Source organism: Lutjanus erythropterus, chromosome 20, assembly GCF_056507025.1.
Source record: "Lutjanus erythropterus isolate fLutEry1 chromosome 20, fLutEry1.hap2, whole genome shotgun sequence".
Classification (NCBI taxonomy): Eukaryota; Metazoa; Chordata; class Actinopteri; order Lutjaniformes; family Lutjanidae; genus Lutjanus; species Lutjanus erythropterus.
In genome coordinates, this window is record NC_139336.1 from 16303330 (window position 1) to 16315547 (window position 12218).

Below are 12218 nucleotides of genomic sequence, written 5' to 3' on the forward strand. Positions count from 1 at the left end.
CTCTCTCTGTTTCTCAGATTGCTGAGATGCTTACATTCCTCTCTGTCTAATGTCAGAGGTAAGCTAATGGAGTAACTCAGTAAGTAATGGAGCGACTTGGGTTGTTGTTTGTTTGTTTGTTTGTGTGTGTGTGTGTGTGTGTACATGCATATGTGTGCATCTGTGTGTGTCTGTGTGTTCTCCATGGACTTGAAATGAAAAGCACTCCATTATTCATCTGTGCCTTGAGAGTGCCCACAGAGATTGCCGATGGCTTGGTCAAACTCTAGGAAAAACACTCTTTGGCCATTTCTCCTCACTTGTTTTCTTCCTGTTTATTGTGCCATATACTTTATTTGAAGATTCTGTTGACCTTTCTAGCTCTATCATTTCATGGGTCCCACAAGGGAAAGCTCTACACACCATGAAGTGTTTTAAAGCATACAACTGTGAGCAATATCCATCATTTGTTGAAGGTAAAAATTCTGGCAGTGACAAACTTACTAGAGAAAAGATTCTTTTGTTTCTTTAAAAGTCTTCTCCAATTCTTTCTTTGACTTTTGTGTCCTTGCAGCACTTACCGGCACTGTTGAAGCCACAGCCCAGGAAGAAACCTCTGACCTCTGGGGCTTCTCCCATCAGCGGCTTATGGTCTGCTGTGAATGATTCTGAAAACGCACACCGAGAGAAACTTTGTTGATAAAAGTGGGGGGAAAAGTAAGATACACAGACTTAAAGAAGACTCAAAGAAGTGACAAATTTTCCCCAACAGCATCGGTGAGCATCTGTTGTTCAGCAGCCATATTAATAATATCGCTTAGACACACACACAAAGTATAATTTTACTGTGCTGTAAGTGACTTTAAGTGATAGATATTTTTTTGTTGATGCCAAGTGTCAAACCTGGACAAAGTTACTGAGAGAGAGGAAGCACATATGAACACACAGATATACAAGTTGAACTGAATATATGAGAGGAAGGTCCAAGGTCAAGTGCTTCACTCACTGGGGCTAAAAATACACACATGAATTCACTCTCCCTCACATGCATACACACAGTGTTACGTGCCACAGTGTGTATGTGTTGCTGAGCTCTCCTGCGCCCAGGCTCTGCCCCCCCCCCCCTTGTGTGTGACATGTGTTTTGCTAGCTCTCACAGCTAGCAAAGTCACTTGTGTTTATGTATCATGTGTCTTGCTAGCCTCCACAGTTAGCAATGACACTCGTAGGGTGCCCACATGTGCTTTGCTCGATCTGCCAGCTAGCAAAGGCACTCATTGTCTGTGTATATGTGTTTTTTTGTTAGCCACTCCAGCTCACAAAGACACTCATCTTTTGTGTGTGTGTGGTGTTGTTTAATTTAGCAGATTAAGTTAACCCTTTTGTTTTATTTAATTTAACTTAATTTTACACTTAAAAGTAAACAAAGGTTCTTTTATTAACAAATTGTCTCTTTTCCCTTATTCCTTTTTCTTCCGGTTAAATTTATTCCTTAACCTTTAACTTGACCTAAATTATTTAATTATGTTACATATTTCACCTCCTAACCAACCTTTTGAAGAACTGCATTACCAAAACACATTTATAGTGCATATTTTCTATCCTCTCTGAATGCATTAAGGTTGTAAGAAGTGTAATGCTCAGTTTTAGTAAAGTACCAAAGCTATAAAAAAAAATGACCCTAATGCTCATTCAAGACCTCAGTTCAGTTCAGCCTTTATTGTCCTGTCTGAAATTTGACTTGCAGCAAAACAAACCCAGACAGCGTTCAGTGACTCTTTCTGTACCAGCATTGTGTGCAGGTTGTTCATCAGAAAAGGGAAAAATATCCTATTTTGTGTGCCAGGGACTTCTTTTTCTTTTTGACCTGGTATCAAAAGAATATCGAATATTGTTTTTTTTTTTAAACCAGTACTGTGTCAAACGTTAAAATGGTCTCGTAGCAACGCTTGAAGACAAAAGTAATAATGGAATTAATCACACTGGGATCAAGGTTTGTGTGAGAAAACACACACACAAAAATAAAATCCTCATTCTTTTATCTCATTCATTTTATCTGAGCTTCATCTTTCCTGCTTTTTTCTTCCCATCATGACATTTGTTTTCCATTTCTTGCATTTTGTGTGTCTCTGTCATTCTCTACATCTCACCTCTCATTTTTTGCCTCTCTGCTTATGTTGTTATTTGTCTTTTTTTCTCCCTTTCTATCTCCATTTACATCCCCAGCGCTACCTTCCTCTGCTCAGACTATGTTGCTTCTTTCTAATCTTCTAAGACTTCCTTCTCAATTTCTCTTTTATTTTTTTGCCTCCACTGGTCATTCATTCATATGTGTGTGTGTGTGTGTGTGTTTGCATAAATCCATTTTTCAGTTGTTTCCCTTCACAAATTCACTCAGACCTTGCAAACAGCTTCCTCACACTATGAAAATAAATAATATATCGTCAAGACTGTAACTTTTTTAGGCTGCCCGGCAACAGACCATCTCACTCCTCGGCAATGTGGCACGAGATAAACTATCTCCTTTACAAACATGACACACAGCCTGCTGGTTTAGGTATTCATGAGGGAATGCAGTATGTGAGCGGAACAGAAGATATTTCACAGACGGATACATTTAACTTTTAAATTAGAATGTGTCCAATTTACGAAGTGTCATGAAAGTTGCTTGTTCCCTCTTGTAATGCATAATGTTAGACGACATTTGAAAGAAGGGCTTGTAGGATTTTCACAAAAAGTAATGCATCAGGGGAACTGGTGCTTTATTGTGTGTGCGTGTGTGTGTGTGTGTGTGTGTGTGTCTGTGTATGTGCGCATGTGTGAATGAGTACCTGGTCCACAGACAGTGGATTTGATGCCGGTCTGCTCCAGAACAGGAACTCTGTTGATTGCACCCTCAATATGTTGCATGAATACGTCCCAGTCCAGGTCAAACAGGCTGAAGGCAAACTTATCAGACACCTGGGAATTGAAACACACACAAACACATGACTCACTTATTTCCTGTAAAGCAAAACTGGACATTATATAACGACTTTGTTTTCTAACACTGGCAAAACACAAGGATGTCATGCCCAAGCCAGCTGATTGGCAGCTTGGCACTTGAAGGAATAGCAAGAGCAATAAGGGAAAGGAAAGGGAAAAATAAAGGGACACAATTAAAATAAATAAATAACCATAATAGTAAAAAAGATAGTAAATTATATGCAAAAAATAATAAAATGTTTTTAAAAATATTGAAATAAATATATACAGAAATAAATACCCAAATAAGAGTGAGAATCAAAGAATTGCCATTTCTTTTTTATATTTTGCATTTTTCTTTACATTTCCACATATATTTATTTTCTTGTTCTTTTTCAGAGTTATTCTTTTTTATTACTCAATATGAAGGCAGTGGAAACAAGTTATGAACATAACTAACAAACCATGACCTTCTATGTTTAAGGAAAACTTATAAGCAAACAGTTGCTTATTTACACATGCAGCTGTTATAATTCATTTGGAGTTCTGGAGTCTGATACCAGTATTCTCTGTCTTTCAGCTCTGTTTCAGTCTCTACCAGCTCCTGAGGGGAAAAAAAATCACTGTAGGTTCATCACCACAAGTCACCTTTTTCTCATCTTCATCTATGCACAAAATATTGATTATAGTCACTTTAAAAACCAAAAATATTCAGCTGACTGTTTTGTTTGTACTGCCCACAAAATTAGTCTACATTACTGTAGTTTTGTTCCACGTCAAAGTTGGTGTCATTAAGACTGATGTGCTATTTTTCTTAGAGAACTTCAGTCTAAGTCATCACATGCAGCTGCAGACAGCTACACTGCAGCCACAACACAATTCTGTAGCATCTGTTGAATCGACTTTTTCTCGCCAGGGAATCAACATCTGTCAAATGAGACCCATCTCTCTCAGTTCCTTGTCCAAGCTTTAATTTGCTCCCATCTGGACTTCTGTAACTCCCTCCATGTCAGCCAAGCCAAAATGAAGCCTTTAGCTCCCACAACTCATGCCAAGGAGTGTTGACCGCCTCGCCTTAAAATCCTCGCCTCCTACACTAATCGGAGTGACTCAGGGTGCTCAACTTGAAAAGTCCAGCACACCAGCTTATGTTCTGTCGGGCGATTTTATCTGTCAAGTAGCAGTCATTCTGTTACTTTCAGAGGGTGAATGAATTTCTGAGTCATTGCAGACATGTCATGTCGGATAAAAGCATCAACTGACCACCTAAAATGCTATATAAGTGATTCTTATAAAGAGGCAATGTGTAAAATATGACAACCTGTCATTGGTAGCATCAAACAAATAGGGGGCAGCACATCACCAGAGTAACCACTAACTGCTGCTCACTGTACTCTGTGCTAGACTTTGATGGTATCTGAGCCGTTAGTACTTTTAGCTCAGTTATACTTTGTAGCTAGTGGCCCTTTGGATTTGGACTTGAGTCTGGCCCGGACCTGCAGCTTGGAGCGCTTGGACAGTATTTATGTTTACACCCCGGGCAACAGTACCACTCAGCAGCCTCTCAGGGCCATTTTCCACCAAATTTGCTCTGGTTCTTTAACCATTTCCATTCAAGAAACTTGGAACCTTGGCGCTGTCTATTGAACCAGCACCACCCACATTTCCACCAGTTTTGAGTGGAACCAAGGATGCTCATCAACAGAGGGCTTTCCAGAATGCAACCTTTAGAATATTACACACCGACTTTGGTTCCCAAGGAAAAACTGATATTTTTTTTGGTTCCAGCTTTTAGGTGTCAAACTCGTTCCTCTTTGGTAGAAATGCTAAGAATGGGGCTGGTTCCATATTGGTGGAAAAGTCCTCTCAGTGGCCAGGACTGAACACAGCTTCAAAGACCAATGGGGTGACAGCTTGACGACAGGAAATACAGGACCAAAGTGTATTTGCTGTATTTATGTGCTTTTTTGACATGTATTTGTTTTTCTACATCTTTATCATCATGGATCATGTGTAAAATTGGCTATTATTGATGTATGATTCATGCATGGTGGTATTTGAGGTGGTCTAACACAGCTGCTGTGTTAGACTGACCGTACTGGACACATTGCACCTTTAAATTAGAGGTCTGCACTAGGACAGAAATATTGAGGAGGAGAGGTGCTCCCATGGCTTAACAATTAGTGGTGACACTTTCAGTACAGATTAAGACTTGAACATTACAGGGATGTGTGAGCTGGCAGTGTCTGCTTTAATGTGAACAAAGATTTTCTGCATTAGTGCCGAGTGCTTGACACTCAGCTGGAGTATCTGAGGAGCAGCGTTCTTTGTCCTAAACACCACACTTCTCTCAATCCCTCCCAAGCCATCGATCCTGCTCATCTCCACTCAGTAGGCATTCGCGATTCTCTCTGTCTCCCCGCTAATTCTTCTTTCTGTATTTCCTCTTTCTTCCTCCATCCGCCTCAAGACATCAAAGCAACGCTCAGCTGCAGAACGAGAACAAAAGAAGCCGCTTCTGCACAAAGAAATCCTCTAAAATGTAAAACCACTGAGGGGACTGGAGACCGGCAGGCAGCCAACCAGAAAGACAGAAAGTCATGAAGTCAGTGTGACAGGCACAAAGATTTTATCACTGCCCTGCAAAAAACACTTCAAATGTCTTTCATAAAAACTGAGACTAAATATTTTTCAATTATATACATTTTTAGGCTTGACAACTTATTATTAAGACTGATAAATAGTTTCTGTCATTCATTATGTTCTACCACTTATTTGGTTATTTTTGATATGGGTCATTATTTGTGAATGTGTGGGTACATATAAGGTAAAAGCAAAGATTTAAATGAATAAATGAATAAATCAAAGAGGAATACATGAAGAATTAAAAGTTATAAGAGTGAAACACCAGGACAGGAAAAAAAAGAGATGCCTGGCACCAAAACCTTCGATCCCAGTCAACAAACTGCTCTAAAATTTCACCTTTAAGAAAAAGTAGACATCCATTAAGACCAAGAGCACTTATGGACTCAAAGGCTTTTACAAAGATCAATCTCCAAAGTCAACCACTCTTTTAAAAAGTCAGTCTGTGCATGAGAAAACTGACTCCATGATTGCTTTTTATAATTGCCAGAGTTCTTTGAATAATTTGTTTTCACAGCCTTTTGTGATCCTAGTCTCTTAGAGAAATACTTTGGATTTATGGTTCCAATAAACGCAATTTCACCAGTGGTGGCGCTAAAAATATAAAGTTTGTGGGTGGTGCTAAAAGAAAAGTTATGGGGTCATTAAAATCCATGGGTTTATCTCCCTTAGGGTTTCTATCATGTACTATGTTCTTAGATCTACCTATTAAAAATGAAATATCTCATGTGCAGGCAATAAGACACTTCAGTTTCATGATTGATAACAACAAAATACTTTTTTGATAAACATACTCAGCAAGGTACATTTTCTTGTACAGATAAAACAAATCTTTCAGATGCATCAGTATTTAGTCTTGTCCTTAGAAGGAGGCATAGAAGAATTTCCAGCCTCTGAGCTCAGTTTAGTTTTCATTAATTATTGGTTTAGGTCAAGTTTTTCAGTTCTGACTGCATGGTGAATTCAGTTAGAGCTCAAGAATTAAATGTGACACCTAGCCCTATCTTAAGTAGCTGATTATTGTGGAAAAATGCTTTAAATTTATCTTATGTTTCTATTAAGTATAACAACCTCACCTCAATGCAACAGCACCTACAGGTGTGAAACAGGTGTAACTTGCAAGGTTATTTGCACTTTGAACACTTTTACTTTGTCTACCAATAACTACTTTTAATTTTGATATTTTTTAAGAAAACACTGACATTTTAGGAGAAACACTCATTTTCTTTCTTGGCTAAAGTTGAATAATAATAGTGATACCACTGTCATGTTCAGTACACAACTTCCTGTCCAGTCAGGCTAGCTCCTTCCCTCTACTTCCACTCTTTATGCTAAGCTGGGCTAGCTGCCTCCCAGCTGCGACATGTGAGTGGTATCAATCTTTTCATCATCTCTTGGCACGACAGCAAATAAATGTTGTGTTTTTCTTTATTCTCCTGAATTTTCTTCTTGCACAATGTAATCTGATTTATATCCATTTGAGGAGCTGCTAGTGCTATACGTCTTCACTTTCAAACTTTTTCATGCTTAAGTTAGTTTGTTCACTCTTCACAGTTAGCTTGGTACATATTGTCAGTAGTGTTTAACTACCACTCGCCAAACTAATTGTGAAAAGTGAAGTAACTAACTTAAGGATGAAAAATCACAAAGCTTGTAGGTGAAGGTAACCTCACTGTAGCGTTGACAGGAAGCAAACAGACATGCAGCTCATAAAACGGATATGTATAACACAACATTGAGCAAGTGAAGAACAGCACTTGCATCAAAGTTTTCAAAGCTGGACTTTTACCTATAAAATAATAATTCTATATTCTAATTTTGCTTGTTTTGGAGTGAAGGATCTGTATACTTCTTTTCAACACTGTTGGAAAAATTAATGAACACACACATCCACACAAACACAGTTTTATGAGTCTCATTATGAATACAGTTTGACCTCCAAGCTAATACAGTTTCAATTAATGAATGACAAGGGAAAGAAAAACAGACTAAATAAGAGATGAGGTCAAACTGAGGGCGAGAATGAGAAGTATATAAACAGAATTAAACTTTGTTCAGCTTCCTAATTGAAGTATTTGATTTTATGTCGAATATGTTCAGGTTTAAAGTCTCAGAGCTATCGACTGAGAATGACAGTTACTAATTGAAATAATATTCAAACTTACCTCATCCCAGAAGATGGGGTTCGATTCATAACCACCTACAGACAGGGCGTCGCCTTGGAGGCGCAGGTACACTGATGCATCATGGTCCCTGACATTTGGCATGTTCTGCAGAAAGTCAAGAAAAAAGCAGAAACATTTAAAACATTAATTAATCCAAACACTTTAATTATTAAATTATGGGCAGATTCATCTTCACAAACAAGAGGAGGATGACTTGGTTTCTTTCTTCCATTTATCATTTAATTGTTTAGCTTTTAAAGAGACATAAGTTGTTCAAGGCTCTCTTTATCTAAAAAATTAATTGCTTTGTTTGACTGGCAGCGAGAATTAAAAAATAAATTATTCATTCACAGCAACAAAACACAAAGAAAACCAAGTTTATGCTGGCATATTTGAAGCTGTAACAGGAAACACTTGGTATTTCACCAGATAATGGACTAAAAATATAATAAAATTTAAAAAGCATGTTTTTATATGTTTACATTTTTATAAAAGTTTTGAATTTTTAAAAGTTGTAATTGCTTTCATCTCAGTCAACAAACTGATTGGTTGACAAAAGTTATGCTAAAATTAATAGTCAAACAAATATGCTTTCTTACAAGAACAAGGTTTGTGTAATGCTGTTTTGACACAATTTTTTCCTTTATCAAAAAAAATAAAAATAAATTGCAGCCTCTGTGATTTGAATATTGCACGTGGCCATATTGCAATTTCAGTAATATTTTGATGCCGCTCTACTGCCATGTATTTTCCCTAAACTCCGCCCAGATTCTAATACGGTATTAAGTGGTTTACACAGTGGTGTACATATAGAACAGGATATACAATATGGAACATAACAACCATAAAAATCTTTACGGCACCAGTGGCACATACCATGACATACCTTAACAAACCATAGCATTTCTTTATATATGATCTGTCAGCTTCTGACACGCCATGAAATCTTCTTTCAAAACACAGCAGAGAGACGCGTTCATCCCCTTCAGTCAGAGTAAACATTTGTGTAGAAGTGTCTAACGAATAGTTACACTTTTAAGTATGTTGTGTCATTTGTATTCATACTGTCAGGAGCGCTTTTCATTCGAAAGTCAATTGGCTCTCTGGGTACAAAACCAAAATACCAGTGAACAAGGTGACATTTGGAAAACAGCGCACTACATATAATAAAAGCCAAGCAGCTCTTTGCCTCTCTGCTCTGTGCTGTGTACAGTACAGACTCCATGTGATCAATACTGAGCGCTGACTTCAACACACTGTGCACAGCCACGGACTCACACACACGAAAACATGCACGCTTAGAAATAAAGAAAGCGTTCCAAAAGGGTTCTTCCTGAAGGGCTGAGCTTCTACCTAGAACCATTTGCCTCTGAAGAACCCTTTTTTGAAGAAAGGATTCGTCAAGGGTTCTTTGTAAAACTAAGGGTTCCATTAAGAACCCTTTTTGAATTTCTTAAAAGGATTGTTGAAATCCCTGAAGAACTCTTTCTTCAAGGGTTCATCAGGGTTCTTCATTCATTCATTTTCTGTAACCGCTTATTCCGTAAGGGTTGCGGGCTGCTGGAGCCTATCCCAGCTGACATTGGGCGAGAGGCGGGGTTCACCCTGGACAAGTCGCCAGTTCATCACAGGGCTGACACATAGACAAACAACCACTCACACTCACATTCACACCTACAGGCAATTTAGAGTCACCAATTAACCTAGCATGCATGTCTTTGGACTGTGGGAGGAAGCCGGAGAACCCGGAGAAAACCCACGCAGACACGGGGAGAACATGCAAACTCCGCACAGAAAGGCCCTGCCCCAGCAAGCCACTGCACCACCATGCCGCCCAACCATCAGGGTTCTTTATACCATAATATACAAGTGTTCTCAGTAGAACCCCCATGGTGGGTTCTAGATAAAATTCTATAAATATAAAAGGATTCACTGTAGAATCCCCTGAGTCTGTTCTAGATAAAACAAGCGGGACATAAAAAGGTTCTCCATAGAACGCCCTGAGTCTGCTCTAGATAAAACAAGTGGGACATAAAAAGGTTCATGATAGATCCTCAAGTCTGTTCTGAGTTAGTTCTAGATAAAACCTTTGCAATATGAAAAGTTTCTCAGGAGAACCCCCTCTTGTTAGAACCCTTAGATGGTGGAAATAGGGATAGAATTCATGACAGAATCCCCACAGAGGATTCTGGTTGGAACTATTACAGCACAGAAGGGTTCTCTGTAGAACACAGCAGGTTCTGGGTGAAAACTCACACAGATGGTTCTAGGTATAACCCTTCTAGGTAGAACTATCTGAAGGAGTTCCAAGTGGAATCTTCTTAAAACGTTCTACCAGGAAGCAAAAAAGCTTCTCTTATGGGAACAAACCACAGAACCCTGTATGGTTCTAGCATGATTATTTATAAGAGCATAGTTACTATCAGGAAGCCTGGTACTTTTTAGATTTAAAGCCTCTGAGGATGAAAACACATGTATTCACACTCAGACATGTGGTCAGCATGAGATGTTTGACCTGACAAGTTGCACACTCTGGTGGGAACAGATTTCCTGATGGCATCCGAGTGTGAGTGTGTCACTTTGTGCGTGTGGGCTGATGTCTGTGTAAATGATGTCGCAGTAATGCTGGTTAAGCTGCTCTTAAACTACATAACACAGTGAAGCTCTGACAGCCCGTCTAAAACCACCAGCCTCTAGAGGATGAGTGCAGCTATGCAAGTGTACATTCATTAAATATAACATACATAAGATACACAACCACAGAGCTTCAGTGGATGATGTACACAAGCAGCCATGTCACACACACGTTATATCTACATACAGAAGCCTCCCCACAATGCACCAACAAACACAGTATTAGCATTAAAGGATACAAACAAAACAATCTCCCCTTTTCTCCTACACAAACAAGCACACACATCTCAGTCCAACAGAAAACTATCACAGCCTGGTGGTGGAAATCTACAGTGTCACAGTGCCCCCTGTTGGTCATACAGACTTAATACACACAGATAAAAGGTTGTCCGTATCCCAATTTCCATGGAGAATTAAATGAACAATAAAAGCTAAGTTATAGTAGTACTTTCTACTAGGATGCCTGAATAAACACATGATAAATCATGTACAATGTAAATGTCAGGCTTTAAGCTTTTCTAATGAATTGTGACATCTTACGATTATTGTTGCAGGGTAATAGTGGCATTGTATCATCAGGTTTTCATCATTACTCATGACTGATTTCACTGCCCTTTTTATGGCACGTTATTAGAAACATCACACTGTTTTATATTATCACAAAAATTAAACCACTATCCAGCCTTATTGTGAAAAGGGCAGCTATGTTAATATTTCAGGCTCTTCAAAGTGTGGTTATATGGGGTTCTTATCCATAGTCAGTGCATCACCCACAGTATATGGTAGATAGCACGCCCCTAGTTTAGCAAAACAGCAGGAGTACCCCAGTAGGAAGCTACATAATATACTGCTGTGGACAGGGTCAGCAGCAAAACACATTTTAGGAACATGAAAAAAACCAAATCTAAATCAGTTTCTAATCCAAACTATCCCTTTAACATTTCAGTACATGCTCTGAAATTTTCATTTGTTTCTTAAAAAAATTCTGCAGATAAAAAGGGCAGAAAATATATAATACTATAAAACGTGTGTAATTTTAAGGTTCACACAGACTATCATACATAGACCCTAAAGATATGTTACATAAACAGGTGAAGAGCAACAAGTAACAAGTAGCATAAATACTTGTTGGATTGTGTTTATAAACAATTTAAAATAAGTCATATGAGATACAGGTTATATTATCTATGTTATATTGTATATTACATCCTCATTCACATTTGCTTCATCTGAGCCACAGAAACAAAGGACATAAACAGCACCACTATAATCAGGAGCCTCTTCGATCTTCTGGTGTCTTGTATTGTCAACAATAAAAAGACTTTTGAGACACAGCTTTGCCGCGTAGGCCACCATTTTCTTTCCGGATACGAAGCTCTAAAGTGTTATTGTATTTTTAGTATGACACATCATGAACCACAGTCAAGCTGTTCAGATATGACAGGTGGAGGTCCTACCTGTATGCCTTCAATTCTCTCTGTCACCACATAGGCATGATGCATTGCGATAAGAGGCACCTTGACGCCGGCCATTTGCCCCAGTTTGGTGGCCCATACACCTGCATATAACACACACAGACAAAATGTCACGACATTCTGGATGGATTTATTATTATTTATTTTACTATTTAGCAATTTGGCCAAAGAAATAAGCTGTAAAATTGTACTGAATTGTTTATTTTGCATTAAGTATCAAACCTCTTTGCAACTGTACTTAGCAATCTCACATGTTAGAACGCCAGCCAGCATCTAGTTTTACATTCTCTTGCCTGCTTGGCTCCCCTGCTCTGTAATTATTCTGCAGTCCTGTGATATCAGGATAATATTAAAAAGC

At 38.5% G+C, this 12218-nt stretch overlaps 1 protein-coding gene across 1 annotated transcript in view; it reads right to left on the reverse strand.

Annotated features, from left to right (window-relative positions):
* The window catches only part of sardh (sarcosine dehydrogenase), a 56928-nt gene that overhangs the window by 38549 nt on the left and 6161 nt on the right, over positions 1-12218 (reverse strand). The window contains exons 6-9 of the mRNA XM_084746263.1: positions 11843-11943; positions 7752-7856; positions 2811-2940; positions 561-647 (exon numbers count right to left, since the gene is read on the reverse strand). Of these exons, the coding sequence (XP_084602389.1) occupies positions 561-647; positions 2811-2940; positions 7752-7856; positions 11843-11943 (423 nt within the window). The remainder of the gene's footprint in view (positions 1-560; positions 648-2810; positions 2941-7751; positions 7857-11842; positions 11944-12218) is intronic.